Source organism: Puntigrus tetrazona, chromosome 6, assembly GCF_018831695.1.
Source record: "Puntigrus tetrazona isolate hp1 chromosome 6, ASM1883169v1, whole genome shotgun sequence".
Taxonomy (NCBI): Eukaryota; Metazoa; Chordata; class Actinopteri; order Cypriniformes; family Cyprinidae; genus Puntigrus; species Puntigrus tetrazona.
The window spans coordinates 22731758-22751806 of NC_056704.1; the positions used below are offsets into that span (position 1 = coordinate 22731758).

Below are 20049 nucleotides of genomic sequence, written 5' to 3' on the forward strand. Positions count from 1 at the left end.
CTACTTGGCTTCTCAACGCGGACTTTAAACCGATAATGTCAGAGAATTAAATTGTTTGTTTCACATCACATACTCTTTAAAAAAAAAAAAAACATTCCTTTTCGGTATATACCTCTGTTGTGTAATTCACACTCAAATAATAGGTGTTTTAATTGCTTATCAAGCACTTCACAGGTTTGTGGGTCCACGTTTTCTCGGTCAACGTAATTTAAAAAAAAAAACTCGAATGTTTTATCCTTAAACCACATGATTAACCAGCGGCGCGATCACGTGACCGTCTACTGGAAACGCTTGTTTGTAGTAGCCCGTGTCACCACGCCGCTCGAGCTGTCACCAATACTGTCCAGAGGTGAATCAGGTATGTCCACACAGTCTATGTCTTTCAAACCCATCTTCGTCCTTATGTATATATCGCTCTGTCTACAGATGACATATGTACGTTACGATTTAAAATGTTAGCATTTTATTTGCCTGCCTGTGTCAGTTAGCAATAACAGGTGCTGTCAGGATGTTATGTATGATGGTATGCTCACTTTTACCTCTAATACAGTGTTTTTATGTCTCAAAATGCAATGAACGTACCGATATATTGTCACATTTACTTGGATCACTATTTATAATTCCCACATTTTAAATAAATTATTTTGGTATCTCCATCGTATAAAGGATAAGTTTAATCGGCATGGTTTTGATGGGGCGTAATTAATTTTCTTGTCAGTGTATAATATAATAACGCGTGTGAATTGATCGAAGCATTATTTTGACAAGTTCATATTAATGTTTATATTGTTCAGTAGATTATATGAATGGGAGGAATGACCCTAATAAGTGCTGAACTACATGAGTTCTGTACATCAGCTTGACTGTGTCCTGTTACGCCAATTTTTATAGTCTTGATTGTTTCAAGGAATTTTTGTATTTACTTTTTAAGTCTAGATAGTGGCTCTTATGTTTAACAATTTGCAACACCCAAATGTGCAAACAGTGCTTGCTCTGTCTGAGCATTAAGGTTGCGTGAACTCTCATCTTTGGCCTTTACACAGGCTCATCATGAGTTATCATGAAATCAGAATCATCGTGGTTGACAGATTCATCCAATTCTCAACTCTGGCTTAGTCAACTTATATATTGGACTCGCTCTGTTTGGCCAAGTTGTGTGACCTTTCAATTGATTCTGGTCTTTTACCATAAATGCAGTCTATTTGTTCTGGGGCTGTTGGTTTAACCTTGAATCTGTGGGTGAATACTCACCTAGGGATTTCATTTACATTACAGTGGTTCTTGCTTTAATCAATATTCCAGATCAGTCCAGGTACAGTATGTCAGTGGAATATGTCAATTTCTTTACTTGGGCCTATCGTAAACTATATTGTACATGCCTATGTATCACAATAGAACTATTACCAATAAAGATCCACACACCCAGTGGGCTCAAATTAACGTTTTATTGTGCTGAGGGATTTAAAAAATAATAAAGAAAAATATGTTCATGGACTTTAAGTTAAAACACAGGCACCGTGACTTGCAGACATGACTCATTATTACTGATCTTAACGGTTTTTCTTTTGAAACATCACATAGTGATGATGCAGTGTTGCAATGATGATATTTTGGACTGAATTACATGTACACTTAATTTAGTATGTATAGCACGTATATGAATATAAGATTTGTAAAAGTATTGATCTAAACATTATTTAATTGGTAACACTTTAGATTAGAGAACACATTCACTATTAACCTCAATAAGCTGCTAATTTGTTGCGTATTATTAATAGTAAGGTAGATGTTTATGTATGAAGTAGGATTAAGAGATCTAAAATATGGTCATGAGGAGTAAGGCATTAATTAATATGTGCTTTATAAGTAATAATTTATAGCCAATATGTTAGTAATTTGAGGACAAACAATAGTTTTAACAATACTAGTGGTAATTGCTCCTTAAAATAAAGTTACCAGTAATTTATAATTAGAAATAGTTATAATTTTTCCCTATGGCATTTCTTAATAGTTTTGAAATGTTTATCTAGGGACTAAAGTTTATCTTGTTGCAGTGCTGACAGGTCCATATGTTTTATGTGAGGATTGAGGCTAGTTTGTAAACATCAGCTGAATGTTTGCAAAAGGTGTTGACTTATTACCGAGTTATAGATTGGAAATAAAACAATTAATAAGCCACTGAAGCAAATATTATAATCAAGTTTCTAAATGCATTCTTTTAAGTTCATACTTAACCATTCAGTTTTCTTTTGTTTTTATCTATCTATATATTTTTTTACATTCTAAAGTACTGTTATCTTTATTTCCTTTTAAAGGGCGGTGTGTGATATTACAATGCTTAGGATAAAATGGGAGCTGCTGCTAATGGCCATCATATGCTGGCAGACAGGCCACGCAGATAATGATGAGTCTAAGAAGAGTCTTGGGCATGTGACTGTGATAGTTGTGGGTGGAACAGGTGACTTGGCCAGGAAGTACCTGTGGCAAGGCTTTTTACAGCTCTATGCTGACCAGGTAGGCAAAGGACACACTTTCTCATTTTATGGTGGGGGCCTTTCGCCGACCGAGAAGGGGACACCGCTGCTGTTTGGCATCTTGAAGGAGCTGGCTTGTCCCCCGGAGCTCTCTACAGAGCGCTGTACTTTGGTCAAAGACCAGTTCCTGCATCTTTCCAAATATCACCAGCTGAAGACTACTGAGGACTATGAGAAGCTCAGCCAGCAGATCAAACAGCAGCTTGCACAGGAGAGCATGGTCGAAGCAGGGAGGCTCTTCTACCTGTCTGTTCCAGCTTTGGCATACGCAGACATTGCAGAGAAGATCAACAACACCTGCCGCCCGCCATCTGACACATGGCTCAGGGTGGTACTGGAGAAGCCATTTGGTCACAACCTTTACAGTGCTCAGGCCCTTGACAAAAAACTGTCAGACCAGCTGAAAGAAAAGGAGATGTACAGGATTGACCACTATTTAGGAAAGCAGGTATATTGTTATTTCATTAACGTTTTTCAAAAGTTTGGCATTGACAAGATTTTTATGTTTTTGAGAGTATCTTATGCTCACCAAAGATCAATTTTTTAATAAACACCATTCATATTGTGAAACACTGATTTCTTTGATGTATGAAGAGTGCAAAAGAACATAATTTACATTAAATAGAAATCTTTTGAATCCTTTATGTATCAAGCATTAATTTCTTTCAAAACAAAAAAAACTTTCTCAACCCAAATTTTATTACGGTAGTGTACTTTGACATAAATTACATGATCTAAATGAGCTTTAAGTTTTTTTTTCTTTCCCGAAGGTTGTCTCTAAAATACTGCCATTTAGAAAAGAGAACAAGAAATTTCTGGACCCTATCTGGAACAAGCACCATATTGAAAGAATAGAAATTGTATTGAAGGAAACCCTTGATGCCAAAGGTACTGTTTTTTTTTAGTTGCTAACTAATGCATGCTCATTGTATCAAAAAGTTCCTTTCTCCGTTTGTCTTCTTAGTGATACTTCAGCACTTATTATCTATAATTCATTTACAGGCCGGATTCAGTTTTATGATCAATATGGCGTCCTCAGAGACGTGCTCCAAAACCATCTCACTGAGGTCATGACCCTTATGTTAATGAACCTTCCAGCAAACCTATCCAACAGCAAAGAGATACTACAAAACAAGCTTAATTTCTTGGCTTCCCTTCAATACGTAGATAACAGTAATGCGGTTGTAGGTCAGTACCAAGCTTACAATGGAGAGGTGCAGGAAGAGCTAAATAAAACAAAGGACTACTTCAGCTTGACCCCCACATTTGCTGGTGAGTGGAAGACCTTTGTAGCTACATAATTTAGCATGTTTAAATAGTGCATAGAAAAATGGTCATTGATTCATAGCGGTGTGACTGTGTAAACTCTCTTCAACCAAGCTTATGTTGACAATAATTGCTTTTACAGGTGTGGTCATTCATGTCGACAATGCACAATATGAGGGTATCCCCATATTTATGACCTCAGGCAAGGCTCTTGATGAAAGGGTTTCTTATGCACGTGTTCTTTTCAAAAATGATGTCTTTTGCGTCCAGGATCCCAACAATGTTCAGTGCAAATCCAAACAGATCATATTTTACCTGGGTCATGGAAACTTGCAGTACCCTGCGATTCTTGTCAGCAAGAACCTGTTTAAGCCTGAAATGGTAAGCAGCGGTGACTGGAAGGAGGTCACCGAATACAAAGATGTAAATGTTCTGGGGTTACCACTTAGTGACTATTACATCCAGTCACCAGTCACACCCAGAGAGGCTTATTGCGAGCTGATCTCCCATGTCTTCTTTGGACGGAAGGATAGTTTTATTAGTGCAGAGGGACTCCTTGCTTCCTGGGCATTTTGGACTCCTCTCCTTGAAGGTTTGAGTCGGGTCTTTCCACGGGTGTATCCCGGTGGTGCAGCCAATGGAAACCTGCTGAACTTTCAGCTCCAGGGTTATCAAATTGCTTTTAGCCATGAAGCCGTGGTCAACGTTATCAACCCTGGTGCTGAGGACAACTTCCAGGTGATGCAAGGGAAGTACCGTAGTTCAGAAATGGTATCTGCCTGGGCTCAGGAACTAGTGGAGCGTTTGGCTTCTGATCTTCTCCTGGCAGCTGAGGAGGCCATTCGTGAAGAAGGTCAGTTTCATTTGGCGTTGTCTGGTGGCTCCAGCCCAGTGGCACTGCTTCGTGCGCTGGCCCTGAACCTCTATACTTTTCCGTGGCGAAGCACTCACATATGGCAAGTAGATGAGCGTTGTGTGCCACATACAGAAACGGGCTCCAACTTCCGGTCCATTCACGATCTCCTGCTTCAGCATATCCGCATACCCTACTTCAATATCCACCCCATGCCTGTGCATCTCACCCAACGGTTATGTGTGGAAGAGGACGGTGGACCAACATTATATGAGAAGGAAATCAATAAACATGTCAACAGCTCCAGTTTCCACTACATCCTGCTAGGCGTAGGCCAGGATGGCCACACTGCCTCTTTATTCCAGGACACCAAATTGGAAAATGATGAGGAACGGTTGGTCATTCTGACAGAAAGCCCCATGAAACCACACCAGAGGATGAGTCTCACATTCACAGCTATCAATAAGGCTCGAAGGGTAGGTGTTTTAATTATGGGCAAGAGCAAGCATGAACTTGTCAGTCAACTCAGTCGAATTAAGGGTGAATCATCCAAGTATCCCATCACCAAAGTACAACCGAAGACCGGTACTCTTATATGGTACATTGACTATGATGCATTGTTAGGATAAATGGCCTAAAGACCAGTGCAAATTGCTCAGTGAAGCCACCTGCCAGGGCCTATAGCTCAAACAGAATGCTGTATTGTGAATGATTGAAGAGTATCAATTGAAGTGTGATTTTCACACCAATTGAGGTGTGATATGTATAAGAGTTTTTTAATGCTGTGATAAGGAGTTTGCAATTTGACTGTGCTACGGAATCACTGCATTATAAACAATTGACCACTTTAAATCTCAGGAACTTTTAGTACCTTAAAATAACTTCTTTTCAACAAATTAATCTTATAATGTCGCTGAAATACTTATTTCATAAGATCAGATGGTTTAGAAGTAGTTAAGAAGACAAGTATGACAAATGTAATTCCATATCAAGCATTTTTACCAAATTTGTGACCAAGCAGTGATCAGATAAAACATATATTTGAATGCTCCCATAATCAAAAACCTCAGGTTAAGAAATAATGATAAAACATGTGCACAAAACTTGCCTAAAATAGCATATCCAATGTTTTTAGAATAGAACAAATGTTAATTTTATGGTTTTATTTTTAGATTGAATTGAGATTCTGTTGTTGGCCTTATTGATGAATCCATTCCAGAACGTCATTGTTGACAATGTATTGGTGTCAAAGATTTTTGTCATACCTCAGAAAACAAAGGTTCATAATGTGTTGAGCAGATGAAAAGACTCAACAAACCTTACAATAGTTTTATATCTAAACTTGAAAGCCTTTGGAAAGTCTGTTTTTATACCGTGTTGTTTAAAACGTATCAAGCGTGTGTTAGTCAGCATTGCATGCTTTATGAAACACTGCAGGAGTTGTTTTTGAACAGCTGGACAGCATTGTCAATTCATGACCACCAATTTAACATTTTGTAATGAAGCAAAACAGCATTACATTCCACAGGGATTAAATCATTTAATGTGACATTAAAATAAATGCACACATAATAAAAACATTATGTGTATTTACACAAATATTCTTGTTTTTAAGGTGCCTATAAATACAAAATGTTTAACATTTGTGTGGATTTCAACAATGTAAGAAGTGCCTTGCTGACTGGTTTAACATTTGAATTGACTCTTTAACCTCTTATGACCCAAGAAAAAGGTTTTAGGAAAAATAATATGTATTTACATTGTTTAGAGCATTAAAAATAATCTGTAAAAAAAAAAAAATTAAATTATATTTTATCCATAGGTTATGCTAAGTATGCTACTTTAGGACATCAGGACAAAGGAATTTCTTTAAAATAATTAAAAGACATGAATGAACATGAATAGGCACAGCATTGATTTTGAATATCACCAATACATTTTAATTTTTAAAGATATTTTTTGTTTACCAAACTTTGTATAAAGATCATTCTCAACTATGTTATAACAGTTATACCGTTTTTTTCTTTCAGCAAAATGTGTGTAAAATTCTCATGGGTTTTCGTATTATATACAATCTAATTTACGTATTAATGTGTTTTTGGGCCAACATATCATGACAAAAGAAGTGTAATAATGGAAGTAACCAGATTTTCATAATAATATATAACAGAATACTAAAATATAATTTCTTTCCCTATTCATTTGTTATGTCTCCCAAAATGCATTATAGTCCTGGTGTCAAATGAAGACATGTATCAAGTCAACTTCCTTAATCCCCATAACATTTTCCCAGGAGGGTGATTTATGACACGCAGTTTAACAATTAGACAGATGTAAATCATAATTATGAAATATCACATTTCTAAAAGAGTTGTGAAGATCAAGGAGAGGGAGTGATCGTGGTGAAACATCCAATCATTTGATATCTCTGAAAAAAAGCTCTGAATGTGCTCCTTACAGGACACCCAGACTTATAATTGAGGACACAGGGTCTTAAGAGGTTAAATAAAATGTATTGCTTTTCCATTATATGTTTTAAGAAACATTTGTTACAGTATTCAGCTGTATTACATGGAATCACATACATCATGTTATATTTTGCAGTGGTTTTACTACCTAGCAATAAAATATATTTTTGAAATCAACTGGTTGTTTTTTTCCCTTGTTTGCAAATATGAACCAACCGTACAGACACAATGTGTTTATATATATAGTTTTTACAAAAATGAAAAATACAATTTGTATGTGTGTGTCTAAAAGTCTGTCTGTAAAGCAGTGAAACCATGTAAATAATAGATGCACCTGTATTGAGTGTCAGTAGAAGGCCATACTGCAGCAGTGGCTCATTTTCAACCCCAGAGGCACGTATCTCTTAACCAATGAGGAAACAGTCTGTGGACCAGGCAAAGACCTCCTCTAACCAGAAAGAAAGCTAGACAGAGGCACAAGAACAATGGCTATTTTCTTTCTACACTTATTACACCGGAATTGGAACCGACCAAAAACCAAGTATATATCATCTTACCTGTTGAGAGTATGCAGGCCCAAGAGACTACCAAAGAAAATATGTATAATTCTGTAGTGGTCTTTGCCTAAGAAAAACAAAAGGTGACATATAAGCAATGCTTTGCACGTAAAATCATAATTACCATAATTCATACTTACACACTGAGGTGCAGACAGGGTAAGAATGACCGTACAGAGCCCCTGGATAAATGTGAAAAGCCCAAATGAGTGAAAAGCGACCCTGATGCTCTTGGGAACTGGGTCAGTGAGTGTAAGCGCTACAGCCAAACCTTCAACGGGTTAAGAAGGTATTCGATATTTAGTTTCAAACTGGAATGCAGACAAATATATGCAATATTAAAAATAAATGAATCAGATTACCAGTTGCAACGAAGGAGAACACAATGAAGACTATGAGATTGTTTAACAGCGGCTTTTCGCAATAACGAGAAGTTTTGGGCCTGTGAAAACCGAACATTAGATATATCACATGATAACAAGCATGCGAATATTAGTATTTTTTTTTTATATACGAAACGTTATATAGCTCACTTACCTTGACAGAACATAAAACTGTGGTGTCAGGAAAAGCACCACGAAGATGAAAAGAACGATCTGACTGCCAGAGAGAAACCATTTTGATTTTAAACATTTTTATGTAACAAGCTTCACAAGAGAGAAATAAAACAATAGTGTTTAGCACTTATTTTCTGAATAGACAGACAGATAGACAGATAGATAGATAGACAGATAGATAGATAGATAGATAGATAGATAGATAGATAGATAGATAGATATGCTGTTACCTTACAATTTTAACCTTTGATCTCTTGGAAGCCACCTGCTGGTCTGAAAAGCTGCATGAACTAAGAAGTGGTGGAGCATTGTACCATCACCTCAGAAGATCCATACAGCAGAAAGCAACTTTTACTTAGCAAGATGAACAGCTATAATAAGAGAATTTGTAATGCTCTTAATTGCATCTTACTGACAAATCATACGTGTTTACATCGTGAAATAAGTCAGATTGAAGAAAACATAGAAAAATAACAGGACTTACCAGAAAGGTCTCACGCTAGTCAGCGTAGCAGGTTAGTAGCTCTGGGGAGGATCAAGATAGTCGGTTGGGTAATATCAAATGACACCCTCTAGTGGTTCGTATAAGTATAGTTATGGAGAATGTCAATCTCTGGATTAGTTATTTTTTCTCTTTTTTGCGTGTAAAAGGCAGCGATTAGCATATTTCAGCATCGAATTATAATAAAATACATATGCATTTTTTTTTTATCGATGTAGAACAATTTTCACCCAGAACTTACTAGTAAATATCACAAATAATTTCAGAAAATATATAGTACTTTATTGTAAAAAAGTATTCCAATGTTTGTTTTAATTGCAGATTCGATTTTTTTTTTTTACATACCTGAAAATAATCATGGCATTAAAGAATAGATACTAATAACAGCTTGATTCTTTTAAGCGTTGTGTGTTAATGACTTTTTCATTGACACATTATTATTGCACTGTTATTAGAAACCCATCTTTTCAGAAAATAATGACTTTTGGTCTGCTCATTACAGAAGACTTACTTTTATTCATTTCGAACCCTCGCTTTCACGCTAAATAGGCTAAACGGTGACTGAATTTTCAGCGTGAGCTTCGAACGGATGGATTAAAAAACCCACCTCAACGCAGCATCTCCCAGAACAGAGGGGCCAAGAAAAGATGCCTGCCTGTACAAAAGTTAAAGAAATCTCTTATCTCCACAGCCCCCCGAAAGGAAACGAATCTATCTGGCTTTGCAGAAAACAGAAAAAAAAGAAAAGCCGGTGTTTGTACCTCAGACATCCTTTAAAGCCATCGCCACAGTGTTAATGAAAGCTGATGAAACGACCTCAAACCTACTGGGCATCTCCGACATTGCTAAACGCTTGCCAAACTGTTGTACCAATTCAATCCGCTGCCAAAGACACGTGTGTTTTTTTCCGAATCGCATTGTTCTCTTTGAGTTCCCGCGGGACACATACGCAATTAGTGTGTAAAAGTTATGTTCCGCCTCACAGAGCGACCTCTCTGACTCTTTTGTGCGATAGGAATCACCCCTGGCCCATATTACTACACACAGACCCGCCGTGAAATACGACACAGCACATCTGCTTCTCTCATTTCCCCACACAGACCTTTAAATTCCAGCTTCTAGATTGAAAAGCTTCAGAAACGCTCCGGGATCAACATCAAGCATGCCTGCAAACTACAGTGGAACCTGGGACATAGTGGACAATCAAAACTTCGAAGGTTACATGGTGGCTCTCGGTGAGTATATCGTTCATCGGATCTCTCAGGGTTTTTATATTTTGTAATTAAATATTTTACACACACAAACAGGCATTTAAATATTTTAAATATATATAAAAATTTTGCAAAATATATTTTTAACTTTATTTTTAAAGGGAAACGGTATTGTAAAAGTACAAAATATCCGAAATTAAACTTGTGCTTTGGAATATGCGTAACACAGGAATTGATTTCGCCACCCGAAAGGTGGCGAGGATGCTAAAGCCACAGAAAGTTTTTGAGCAAGATGGAGACTCTTTCATCGTTAAGACATTTACGACTTTCCGAAACTACTCCTGCTCATTCAAAATCGGTGAGGAATTTGATGAAATCACCAAAGGACTGGACAACAGAAAATGCCAGGTTGAAAACACACACAGACACAAGAGAGAGCGGCAGCGAAAGACTGAGAAAGATCGAGAAACACTGCTTTTTTTCTTCTTCTACAGACAACAATCAGCTGGGACGACGACAAACTTGTGTGTGTGCAGAAAGGAGAAAAGAAGAACAGAGGATGGACACACTGGATGGAGGGAGACACTCTTTACCTCGTGAGTCGAACATAGGCCTTGCTCTTTTAATTGCACATCTCAAACAAAATGTGTAAAAATACCAGATAAAAAAAATCTATAAATAACTTTTTTTTCTTTTAAAGGAACTTCGATGTGAAGACCAGATCTGCAAGCAAACCTACAAAAGAACAGCTTGAACCATTGTGTATAACTGAAAATCATGCAGTGTGTTTATTGAAGAGTAATAACATACGATTTCAGCATTAAACAGTCCTCAGTGAACATAGCGTTGCAAAAAGTGGGGAAAGCAAAAAAAAGGAGAAATATTTCTTGTGAAGAGTCAAAAATCTGTCCTTTTTCTTATTTGTAGCAGCACCTTCGTTTCGCTTAAATAAAAATGTAATTGAAAACTACCACAGAAAATGGCATATATTTGATACCTTTATTACAAGTGATACAGCACATAGCCTGATTATCGCTTTGAGGCTGATCAAAAGGATGATGCTGTTGTGTAATGCATAAATGTTAAAATATGCTAAAATAAAATATATCGGTATGGGAGGCTGAGGCTGTTTGGCACTGTTTTGTTAATTCGTGAAAAGTGGCGCAATATTAAAACTAACCCCAACACAGCGATGGTTTCCACAGTATTGAATGCTTTACTTTTAAGGAAGCGACAAACGGAAATATTGACTAGTGACGTCAGCATAAAATGAAGTCCTACCACTAAGAGAGACTTGTTTATTTCTATATACCTGACCGACACCCGCTCCCCATCGGTAGGTGGCGCTGATACGGTGATAATACACACAGGCGCTATCAACACAACGTGAAGAACACGCAATTCGCGCAATTTTTTGTAATGGATAAAATCACAGAGTTGAGCTTCAGCTTATTTACCTCCTGAACATGGACGAGGACGAGGCACAAAAACAGGTTACAACGTCAAACTTAATGACATGCTTGGATGTGTTTCGTCATGTACTCGTTATAAAAAACCTTTCGGGCTTTCTCTCACAATGTTAGTATTTAACTTATATGATTTTAGAGGCTTAAAGCTGCTGTGCACTACACCGTTGGTCGTCTCTGTCAAGACATCGCCGCAGACTGCGAGAAACAAATCACCAAACAGACGATAGCAGCTATAGCAGAGACTGCGTTCAGACAGTGCGGTAAGGTTTGACTTTACGTTCAGATTTGATGAGATAAAACGATAATTATTCACACTACTCCTTCTTACCTCTAGATATATTTGCCAAGGATTTGGAAGCGTTTGCCAGGTAAACTTTACCCTCAGAAGTAGTTTCTCTTCTTAGGAATTAACCACGTTAACGAAGATGCTTTATAATGTTTACAGGCATGCTAAAAGACACACCGTTACAGTGGATGATGTGAAGCTGACGGCGAGGAGAACCACTGCACTGGTAGCTTGATTTCACAAATCAAATGACAAAACATGTTTTTGCGATCACTGTGCAAAACCCTAACTTTTTTTTTTTTTTTTTTTAAACTAATTGTGTTCAGTCTCAACAAATAAAATCTCAAGTCTAAACATGGAAAGTTAATTTAAATTAAAATGTACATAATTTGCATTGACAGTTACACAACTTTTTTAAATATTTAATATTACTTTCCCCCCATATGCAACTATTTGTAAGATATACAGAAAGTTTGCCGCTCGTTTGAATGGTTTTAGATTTTACAGTTCTGTTAAATTAGTAAAAAACATTGTGCTTTTGCTATACCTTTACAGTACAACTACATTCAGCAGAAAAGTGAAGAACTGGCTTTGAACAACCAAGAACTAAAGGAGAAGAGGAAAAAAAATGCCGCCAAAAGGAAGAGTAAAGAAATGGAAACAGAGGAGAATGAGCCTGAAGACTGAACAAAAGAAACGTGCAGATTCTCATTATTGATATTTCAGTTATACACCGGTGCAAATACTTGTACATAAATCACATTCAATACTAAACACCAATAATTTTTTTACTCAAAAAAATGGGTTCATTTATGTTTTATTGTAATAAAGAATTCTGAAAACATATCTTTGCTGGGAATATGAAGCTCTATGAAACAGTACAGTTTTTTTTATTTTATCATACATTTTAAAAACATGGACCTGGAAATAACAAGACTTTAACCTGCATATGACTGCATTTTAAAACGATGAGCTGCTTTCTTGAAACCAGATCAAGTCTAATACAGACTGAAATGTCTTAAGTTGAACAAATGCAATCAATTTTTTGCGGTCTAAATTGTAATTTTTTGCAATCACTTTATACAAAAAAAGGATATTAAGCAAAGATCATGTTCCATGAAGATATTTAGTAAATTTTCTACTGTAAAACTTTGTTTAGGAATATGCATTGCTGAGTACTTCGTTTAAACTACTTTAATGCGATTTTCTCAATATTTAGATTTTTTTTGCACCCTCAGATTTCAGATTTTCAAATAGTTGTGCATTTTGTCCCAACAAGCCGTACATCAAAGGAAAGCTTATTTATGCAGCTTTCGGATGACGTATGAATTTTAATTTTGAAAAATTAACACTTAAGACTGGGTTTTGTGGTCCAAATGCATTTGGCTTGAAAGGTTCAGAGAAAAGCACTCATCCTGAAGCATCTATCAAATTCTGCTAGAGTCTACCGTGTCCATGGCCGTTACCAGAGATGCAGAACCACAGCATCCTCCATCTTCCTCCATCCCCAAACGGACTTCCCGCCTGGGGTTCACTTGCGGCCAGCCATATTCCAGGCCCCTAAATGTGTGAATTCAATTAGTTGTGTGGTATTTGCCGTCAAACATCACGTGACAAACCAGTATGAGAAAAGAGCAATCTATTCAAATTAGTTTTATTGAAGCACTCCCTTCATTTGACAAGTCATATAAAATGCCTTTGAAAACACTGAGCGACGTTATCTAGAGGGAAACTCCACAGACATCCACAGCACTCAACATACAGGTCGCACTTACACCATCACTCATGTTTTCCCCCCTCAGTGTCCACTGAAGATGTCATCCACATCAAAGTTCACACTTACAGGTCAAGTTACAAGGAAATAAAGCACACACACCATACAGCATTCAGATGGGATTATAGAAGCAAGACAAAGTATGCATCATCATCATCATCACAACATTCCACTAACTATATAAGCACATTGTCAGTATACTAAAGGAGAAAAGCAAAATGGGGGATTCTAGGGAGACCAAAAAAAGAAAAAGAAAAAAAAAAAAAATCCTTGAGGTACACGTATTAAATGTCCATCAATTTGGGCTCAATTAAGGGGGAAGCTGGGAAGTATCAGCAGCTCTCATTCACACGCTCACCAAACCCACCCACTGCAGTCATTTCGGCTCGTTCATCGCACTCGCAAGTCTTTTCGTTCGTGCGCTCCACACTTTCTTCGCTCACTCGCAGCCTTCTCACTCTTCGCCATCACCACCAATCGCACTCAAGGGTTGTTTAAAAAAACGTCACTTTCTGCGCACTTGTTGTCTTAAAAAGTGGATTAAAAAAAGAAGGAGACACCCACCGTGTCATCGAGCCGTGCGATGAGAGCATATAGACATGGGAGGAAGGTGACATAATGACCTCAGCCACACTGTGCTGCCATAGAGGGCGCTCTTCCCAGGCAAACCCCACAGATGTCAACTGCAGAAGAGATTTTGATGAAGGCTTGTTTTAAAGGGTTTCCATAAAACTGTACTGAAATAAAGCTGAACTTATAATATGTTCAGGTTTCAACCAGATTCTTTCCAATGCAAGTTTGTTTGGTTTTTTTGTCCTACATAATGATAAATGTACTTAAAATATGATGCAATTCTCATGCGTTTTCAGATATCCACAGATTGTACAACATGCATTATAAGAATCCAGTTGAAATGCTTTGTTTGCATCGATCAAGACAATACAACATTAGGGGGAAAAAAAACAACACCACCAAAGATGGTACATTAACGTAGCATCCTGGTTAACATCTCCCTCCAAACACTAACTCAAATCCCATTCAGTGTACAAAACATTCTTTTTTTTTGTCCCCAGACTGCTTTTTCACCCATCCCCACTCCCAAACACACGTGACGAAATAAGTCTCTCGGAAAATACTTACCAAACACGCTAGAAATACCGACACTTCAAACACAAACCGGCTTACATACCCCACCCTGACGACTTGGACTCCATACTAGAGCCAAAGCTGGAATTAAACCCACTACCGCTAGAGTTAGAGCCGGAGCCCCAGCCGAGAGCGGCCGAGCTGCTGCCGTAGTTGCTGTTGCCCGAGCTGTATGTTTGGGTCTGGTCCCGAGTGGAACTTGTGCCGCTTGTGCTTGTGCCAGATGTTGCCGACTGACCCTGCTGCGCTAACATTCCCATCATACCCCAACTGCTCTGCAGGGCCGCCTGGGCGGCAGCCATCATGGCTGGGTTGAGGTTGAAATTGCCGAAATTTCCCAAGCTGCTGGAGCTACCCCCCATGGCACTACGGTTGCCTCCAAAACCCTGACCTCCAAACCCGTTCCCAAAGCGCCCTGCCCGCTCCATCATCTGCCTAGTGTTGTTGTGTTTTGGCTCAGCATTGGAGATGTGCACACTGACGCCCTTGATGATCAGATCCTCACCGCAAAGGGAGGCAGCAACCTGGAGAAAGGGAGACAATCTTAATTAATTATGCATGAACTGCTGTTTACTCCATCCAGAGTAGAATATTAAACAATAGATTCCTGAAAGCTGCAACTTTACAAGGCAAAATCTGTAAAATCCTGTTAACATATTTTTGATGGAAACCTGGAAGCTTGTGACTATCCCACTGACTGCCAAGTATATATACATGAGGCAATGTTCTTATACATATTTAATAAGAACATCGTCAGAATGTTCCATCAGCGGTTCAACTAATGTTACGAAGGTACAAAAATACTATTTTGGAGAGCATCCACAGCACACACATAGTGTATACCAGGGGTCATCAAACTTGGTCCTGGAGGGCAGGTGATCTGCAGAGTTTAGCTGCAACTTGCCTCATTACACCTGCCTGGAAGTTTCAAGAATACCTACCAGCTTCGGGTGTGTTTGATTAGGGTTGGAGCTAAACTCTGCATCGACACTGGCTGTCCAGGACTAAACTTCGGGGATTCAGGGATACGTTGCTGTTTTTGTTTTCTATTCATACAAAAAGTACTCTTGTAGCTTCATAACGTTGAACCACTGAACCAATACTTTTCTAGACCTTGACCTTTTTAGAACAACAAGGGGATAAGAAATTAATGACAAACCTTTCATTTTGGGGTGAAGTAAGCCTTTAAAGCATGCAAATGTTTATGTAATTTTGGTCAAGAAAAGAACCTCTGTGAATTATTTTTAAGAACACGGGTTTTATCACCTTAAAATTGATTTGAAAACAACAATAGCTTACCTGGTCATCTGCGAAGGTGACAAAAGCAAACGCTCTGAAGGGTTTAGGAATGAAAACATCTGTGACCTCCCCGTACTGCATGAAGAACTGACGGAGCTCATCCGCGGTCATGTCCTCCGTGCAACGGCCCACAAACACTTTCCTGCTCCTCATTGGTTCATCTGGTCCTTGCTGTTAGATATTCAAACAGATCCCTCAGTTTAGCACCCCAAACAATAAAGAACCTGACGTTTCTTTCATAAATGGTGATTTATAGTATCATATACAATTTATCATATACTCTACAGACCAAAAGTTTGAGGTCAGTAAGACTTTTAATAATCAGGAAAGCTTGCTGCCGTACCACTGCCACAGAAGGCACAGTGAGATCACACATTGCCTGAAAACAGCCAGACCCTTTTGCTTGCACAGAGTGTGTCTTGCAAGCTGTGGACTATTTTCCACAGGCTCTGTGTGATGTCACTGTGCCTGCTGCAGCATAAGTATGGCAGCAAACTTTATTGATTATTACGCCGAAATAAGAGTGTAGTTCCTAATCATTATCAGCCTAGAAAATCACAACAGTTCATTTTCCGTCGATCTTGCTATATAATTACAGAAGGGTCAAGTTTTAAATAGGAAAAATATTGAAACTCTTTGGTCATTTTTGAATGTGACGCTACCAGTCTAACTGGATTCAATGATCTATGTTAAGCTATGCTAAAAGTGCTACTGCACTGCGGAGATCGGCTGAATGGATGCAAAAATGCTAAAATTCAACTTATTAACTAGGTGAAGTTCCTCATTTCCAAAAAAAGGTGGAGTGTTCCTTTAAATTGATCTAAAGTAACAAAAAACATTTCACAATGTTATAAAACTACACTTTGGAAGTATATGGTTTCCATAAGCGATATTGAGCAGTGCAACCATTGATAATAAATTACTACGAAATAAGAAATTCTGGCGCATCGAATCAGCATATTTTAATGTAACAAAACATGCAATTTTGATCAAACAAATGCCCCTTCGTGGACATTAGAGACTTCCTTCAAAAATAATAAAAAGAAATCTTACTCACACCAAACTTTTGGTACTATTAAAAACAACAACAACAAAAAGCCACTGACCTTTGAGTTGGGTAGTTTGCAGTCACACCACCTGCCATCAATCATGTGCCGCTGTGACATCACCTTACCCTGAGATTCCCACTCTGCAAATCTCACAAACCCAAATCCTTTTGAATTTCCCGTCTTCACGTCCCGCTTGACCTAATGTAACAGAATCAAGTCAAGAGCTGCGTTCATACCACATCTAATCTGACTTCATGACTGACAGCTGAGCCCAGTTCTATTTTTGAAAGCCACATAAAAAGTTAGAAACATTAGACACAGAGACATAAATCATGTATAGCTTTCACCAAAATATGGCAGTACAAAGACCATCACAGCTGAAGTATCACATTCATGTCAGTATTTCTCACCTGCACCATGATGACTTCCCCAAACGTACTAAAGTAATCTTTTAAGTCTTGTTCTGTAGTTTTCCACGGTAGACCCAGCACAATCAGATCTGAAGTCTTCTGATCTCCTCTCTTGATCTTCGTCGCGGATGAAGCATCGATCTCATCCATCTTTCTCTTATTATCCGGCAGAACCGTTTCTAGAAAAGAAAAAAAAAGTTCACTTGTTACATGTTCACACATCTGCATAATGCCAATCATCCTTCATGCAACAAAAACAACTCCATTAAATCAAGTTGAGCTGGATTTCTTTTTACAGCTAAAGATAGAAATACAAAAGAACAAACGTTTCCATGCAGCTCAACTTTGGTTATTGTGACATACAACTTCAATGTTTAAGTACAAAGTTAAGCACATACCTGAACCCTAAAATACATAAATACCTCTATTCTAGGGGAAGATGTTCTGCTCGTTATTATTAATGATTTCATACTACAGAACATGCTTTTGACAATTAGTAGGAACTTTATATAATATTCTGAACTAAGCCAGAGGCTAACTGACCATACGACCCACCTTTGGGGTAATTGACCACATAGACCAGGTTTCCCCAACCGTTCTCGGGGGCGTGTAGGATTCCGTCCACAAGGCGAACTCCCCTCATGCACTGAGACACCGGGCTCCGGTAACGCAGGCCACAAGCCCCTGGAAACTGAGCGGCCACCGTAGACAGCAGCACCGTGCCGTCGTCCTCCGACGGGATCTCCATCGGCTCCTCGTTCTCCTCCTCCGCGACGCGAATGTACATCTCAGCCATCTCTCCTCAATCGAGCTGTTGGTAAATCAAATGGTATATTTAACAACGCTACTTTTGTGAAAAAAATCTGTGTTTTTGAGCAAATCCACCTCAGTCACTTTGATTCATAAATCTGACTGGCTATAGCGAACCAGCAATCAAGTGCATTGAGCTGTATCATTGGTTGGACTTTACCAAAGACCACGCCCCCTTCACTAAACAAGTCTGTTTTATGAATGAGTCAAAATAGCACTGATCTCCTTCGAGAACAAAAGGTTATTGACACTCACAGTTTAAGCTATTATTGTTAAAATAGCAGGTGTGGGACGTGGCCATTTGTTTGTGAATATGTCATTACTTGCTAGGTGTAGACATGTCGAAGCCAATTTTAATAATAATAATAAAAAAAAATTATAACAACAACGGCTGCAATGGTAATGTAACAACAGCAGCGTATTTTAGTTTCGTTAAGAAAGTATTCCAATGACCTGTCATCACGATTAATTTTTTGAAAGTGTCAATGAACGAATCTTTTAGCAAATTGATTCAAAAGATTCGAATCTTTGAGCTGAATCAAACCCCCTTCCACTAGTTGTAATGTGAGCTGACGGCCGTGCGCGCGACTTCAGTACTTAGCTCGTGCAAACAACTCGCGAATCCTTATCGCTTAGCAACAGTAAAATACAGCATCAATAGACGACAAATTTGTACATATGCGACGTAGATACATATCAATGTATGTGTTACGGTGAAAAAATCAAATAACGTTACCAATGAACAACTGCTCGGAGCCAGATATTCCTTTGTTAGCGCCACCAGCAGCAGCGCTCCTCGTTCCGAAAAATGTGACTGCTAAGAATGAATGAGACACTTAGCACAACTCTCACGAAGAATGACACTCTCAACTGTGTCAGTTTCTATTTAGAATAAAGTAAAACAATGCTATCTCTTTATATGTACTCAATATTAAGACGACAACATTCCGTTTTATACAACTCATGCGACACTATTTTCGTATCAAGATGGCATTACCTAAGTCATGAAGGAAATACGTCACACGCGGGCGAGCTCATTTGTACAAGTGCACGGGTGGATAAAAGGGAAACCAAACATTGCTGGTGTGCATTCATGTTTGCTTTTCCGCTGACATACATACACATAAAATTTAATTAGCATAAAGCGGTATTTCTGAATGCAACAAAGATTCCCGTGTCATTTGTGCAACAGAACACTTTAATGATGAAAGTAGAAACACCGCTCTCTGTATAATAGTGGACTGCTCCCAGAGATATAGTGCTCCTAGTGGCAGATATGAGTAGAACAGCCATGTTTTTTATTTGAGATGTTCAGTGATGGTGAAAGCCGAAGTTAACGTAAACATTTTTTTTGTATAAAATTAATAAAATTAGTTTAAGATTTTTGATATTATAAAAACACATAACGCAAATTTGACTATGCTGTAAACATCCTTTTTAAAAGTCCAACAATAGCCCATATTAAAACACAAAATATATGAAAGAGACATTAAAATGTATTGCATTGTTGGAATACATCTGATATATCTTTACATTTTTTATTTGCGATTTGTTATTTTAAATACAACATTAAAATTACAATATACGTTCAATTAATATTCATAGCCATTAAAAAGTTTTTCACATCCAGATCTGGTTGTTGGTCTTCATCAGAGTCGTTTCATTGACTAGACCTGAGAATTTTATATTTAAGAGACTGTTTAACCTTTTCAGGTAGTTTTCAGTTAACTAGTTTTACTTATGCGTGAATATCCAGGTTTTATATTCAAATATGTGATGATTTAACCACAACAGTCACCATTTCAAAAAAAGAAAAAAAATTTTCCGTGCAAATAGCTCTTATAAAAATTACTCAAAT

General features: G+C 38.0%; 5 protein-coding genes across 10 annotated transcripts; 3 read left to right on the top strand and 2 right to left on the bottom strand.

The window, feature by feature from the left end:
* The first annotated feature begins 289 nt into the window (after positions 1-289).
* h6pd (hexose-6-phosphate dehydrogenase (glucose 1-dehydrogenase)) lies at positions 290-7298 on the top strand. Its single transcript, XM_043242499.1, has 5 exons — positions 290-358; positions 2316-2982; positions 3305-3422; positions 3537-3806; positions 3943-7298. The coding sequence occupies exons 2-5, from the start codon at positions 2335-2337 to the stop codon at positions 5280-5282; spliced, it is 2376 nt and encodes a 791-aa protein (XP_043098434.1). The 5' UTR covers positions 290-358; positions 2316-2334; the 3' UTR covers positions 5283-7298.
* On the bottom strand, positions 6425-8544 carry LOC122347321. The gene is made up of 6 exons (XM_043242504.1): positions 8471-8544; positions 8216-8278; positions 8041-8120; positions 7819-7949; positions 7679-7745; positions 6425-7585 (listed from the first exon to the last, which is right to left on the bottom strand). Exons 1-6 carry the CDS (start codon positions 8542-8544, stop codon positions 7503-7505), a joined length of 498 nt encoding a protein of 165 aa, XP_043098439.1. The 3' UTR covers positions 6425-7502.
* Positions 8215-19190, bottom strand: tardbpb (TAR DNA binding protein b). 6 transcript variants are annotated; one of them, XR_006251209.1, is made up of 10 exons: positions 18928-19190; positions 17937-18192; positions 17382-17560; positions 17029-17169; positions 15923-16093; positions 14042-15147; positions 13170-13263; positions 8720-8760; positions 8466-8555; positions 8215-8278 (listed from the first exon to the last, which is right to left on the bottom strand). XR_006251209.1 is itself a non-coding variant. In XM_043242500.1 (6 exons), the coding sequence occupies exons 2-6, from the start codon at positions 18175-18177 to the stop codon at positions 14659-14661; spliced, it is 1221 nt and encodes a 406-aa protein (XP_043098435.1). In that variant the 5' UTR covers positions 18178-18192; positions 18928-19190; the 3' UTR covers positions 13342-14658. The 6 variants fall into 6 exon arrangements, 1 of the variants encoding a protein (XP_043098435.1); XR_006251207.1 differs by having other exon boundaries at positions 8466-8606; XR_006251208.1 differs by having other exon boundaries at positions 13152-13263.
* rbp7b (retinol binding protein 7b, cellular) lies at positions 8779-11066 on the top strand. Its single transcript, XM_043242501.1, has 4 exons — positions 8779-9972; positions 10178-10356; positions 10443-10544; positions 10649-11066. Exons 1-4 carry the CDS (start codon positions 9900-9902, stop codon positions 10700-10702), a joined length of 408 nt encoding a protein of 135 aa, XP_043098436.1. The 5' UTR covers positions 8779-9899; the 3' UTR covers positions 10703-11066.
* cenps (centromere protein S) lies at positions 11205-12549 on the top strand. The gene is made up of 5 exons (XM_043242503.1): positions 11205-11441; positions 11554-11677; positions 11752-11785; positions 11863-11929; positions 12259-12549. Exons 1-5 carry the CDS (start codon positions 11415-11417, stop codon positions 12388-12390), a joined length of 384 nt encoding a protein of 127 aa, XP_043098438.1. The 5' UTR covers positions 11205-11414; the 3' UTR covers positions 12391-12549.
* Positions 19191-20049: the final 859 nt, after the last annotated feature.

Excerpts from the sequence above, each read along its gene's own strand:
- h6pd (XM_043242499.1), top strand. The coding sequence starts at position 2,335 with ATGCTTAGGATAAAATGGGAGCTGCTGCTAATGGCCATCATATGCTGG. Across the intron at positions 2,983-3,304 it reads ACCACTATTTAGGAAAGCAG|GTTGTCTCTAAAATACTGCC; the intron begins GTATATTGTTAT and ends TCTTTCCCGAAG. Across the intron at positions 3,423-3,536 it reads GGAAACCCTTGATGCCAAAG|GCCGGATTCAGTTTTATGAT; the intron begins GTACTGTTTTTT and ends ATTCATTTACAG.
- LOC122347321 (XM_043242504.1), bottom strand. The coding sequence starts at position 8,544 with ATGCTCCACCACTTCTTAGTTCATGCAGCTTTTCAGACCAGCAGGTGG. Across the intron at positions 8,279-8,470 it reads AGAGATCAAAGGTTAAAATT|TCAGATCGTTCTTTTCATCT; the intron begins GTAAGGTAACAG and ends TCTCTCTGGCAG. Across the intron at positions 8,121-8,215 it reads CAGTTTTATGTTCTGTCAAG|GCCCAAAACTTCTCGTTATT; the intron begins GTAAGTGAGCTA and ends CGGTTTTCACAG.
- rbp7b (XM_043242501.1), top strand. The coding sequence starts at position 9,900 with ATGCCTGCAAACTACAGTGGAACCTGGGACATAGTGGACAATCAAAAC. Across the intron at positions 9,973-10,177 it reads AGGTTACATGGTGGCTCTCG|GAATTGATTTCGCCACCCGA; the intron begins GTGAGTATATCG and ends TGCGTAACACAG. Across the intron at positions 10,545-10,648 it reads AGGGAGACACTCTTTACCTC|GAACTTCGATGTGAAGACCA; the intron begins GTGAGTCGAACA and ends TTTCTTTTAAAG.
- cenps (XM_043242503.1), top strand. The coding sequence starts at position 11,415 with ATGGACGAGGACGAGGCACAAAAACAG. Across the intron at positions 11,442-11,553 it reads AGGACGAGGCACAAAAACAG|AGGCTTAAAGCTGCTGTGCA; the intron begins GTTACAACGTCA and ends ATATGATTTTAG. Across the intron at positions 11,678-11,751 it reads GACTGCGTTCAGACAGTGCG|ATATATTTGCCAAGGATTTG; the intron begins GTAAGGTTTGAC and ends TCTTACCTCTAG.
- tardbpb (XM_043242500.1), bottom strand. The coding sequence starts at position 18,177 with ATGGCTGAGATGTACATTCGCGTCGCGGAGGAGGAGAACGAGGAGCCG. Across the intron at positions 17,561-17,936 it reads TGTGGTCAATTACCCCAAAG|AAACGGTTCTGCCGGATAAT; the intron begins GTGGGTCGTATG and ends TTTCTTTTCTAG. Across the intron at positions 15,148-15,922 it reads TCACCTTCGCAGATGACCAG|GTTGCTGCCTCCCTTTGCGG; the intron begins GTAAGCTATTGT and ends CCCTTTCTCCAG.